Source organism: Phaethon lepturus, unplaced genomic scaffold (assembly GCF_000687285.1).
Source record: "Phaethon lepturus isolate BGI_N335 unplaced genomic scaffold, ASM68728v1 scaffold51939, whole genome shotgun sequence".
In the NCBI taxonomy this organism is placed as follows: domain Eukaryota; kingdom Metazoa; phylum Chordata; class Aves; order Phaethontiformes; family Phaethontidae; genus Phaethon; species Phaethon lepturus.
Window position 1 is genome coordinate 1 of NW_010566527.1, and position 1,345 is coordinate 1,345.

Genomic DNA, 1,345 nt, shown 5'->3' on the forward strand with positions numbered 1-1,345 from the left:
CTCACCGCTAACAAGGCAGGGCTGACGGCGACCCAGCACACCTTCCAGAACATTCCCGGGGTGAAGCCGAGCATGGCTTTCACATCGTGGGAGAACCTCTGCATCCCTGCCGGAGGAGAGAGCCGTCACGGCCCTGGAGAGCCGCGGAGGACGTGGGCACAGGGGCGCGGGCACGGTGCCCCATCGCAGCCTCGCCAGGAGCCACACACGTGCTTCTGCCCCTGAATCCCCTGGCATTTACTCACGTGCGTAAGGTTAAACACCCGTGTAGGTGCCTGCAGGATGTTTTCCATAACAGAGGCAGTTTCTTACCATAAAACCAGGAGACAGCTATCGTTTCCAGTAGCACCACCGCCAGGATTGAGCAGCCAGCACCGAACTCCTCCAGCAGCTTCACCACGTAGGCTCCCCCCTGCAACGGCACAAGGGAGGGGAGGGCGGCTGCAGACCCCGCGGGGCTCGGAGCAGGTCTTCGGCAAAGTCCCGCACCGAGGACTGTTGGAGAAACGAGTAGGTGTGTGGTGGGGACGGGAGCAGAGCGGTGCCCGGTGGTACTCACGTAGGTGAGGGTGCTCAGGGAGCCCAGGAAACAGACTGTGATGAGGCCGAGGACGAAGAGCTCCCGTCGCCCGGCCAGGACCTGGGGGTACTCGTCCATCACGGCCGTGATCACGGCCTCCAAGCCCCCAAACTGCAAAGGAAACGCCGGCATGGGGTGGAGAAATGAGATGTGGGGACAGTCACGCTCTCGGAGAAAACCGGCTCCCTGCAAGCCCCCTCTGCCTGTGAGCAGAGCGGGGACATCCCGTCCTGTCTCCCTCCAGACCATCCCCTCTGACAGGCTTTGGGGAGAGCCAGCTCAGACCCACTGGAGGCGATGGCGCGATGCTCCCTCCGTCCCCACGCTCAGAGGGCTCAGGCAGGCAGCCCTCCTTCCCAAGGCCGTAGCTCCTCTTGTCAGCCCGCTATTCCCCGGGGGACGCAGACATTCCCAGTCCCCGCTGGGGACACGGCCCGAGGCGGCGCGGCTGTGCTGTCGCGCTCGATGGAGTTCCCTACCGTGCTGTCCAGCCCCAGCGTTATCATCATCAGGAAGAATATGATGGCGAAGAAGGTGGATCCCACCATGTTGGCGATTGCTTCGGGGTAGGCGATAAAAAGGAGGCTCGGCCCTAGGAGGGGACACTGGTCTGGTTTGCTGTTCCCCGGCTGCTCTGGCACGGCCCTGGGTGCCGGCGGCGGTGGGAACGCGTGTGGGGAAGACGCCCCAAAGCCAGAGCGGCCGTGCCTGGCCTCGGCGAGGTACAGGGCCCGGACACCTCGCTGCCCTCGGCTCCCGGGGACC

The 1,345-nt window shown here is 64.5% G+C and overlaps 1 protein-coding gene across 1 annotated transcript; it reads right to left on the reverse strand.

The window, feature by feature from the left end:
• Positions 1-41: 41 nt before the first annotated feature.
• On the reverse strand, positions 42-1,172 carry LOC104627339 (sodium-dependent serotonin transporter-like; the record flags this gene model as incomplete). Its single annotated transcript, XM_010295526.1, has 4 exons — positions 42-106; positions 313-412; positions 560-691; positions 1,060-1,172. Coding segments are annotated over 4 exons (410 nt in total), but the record flags the coding sequence as incomplete, so codon positions are not given.
• Between the last annotated feature and the right edge of the window lie 173 nt (positions 1,173-1,345).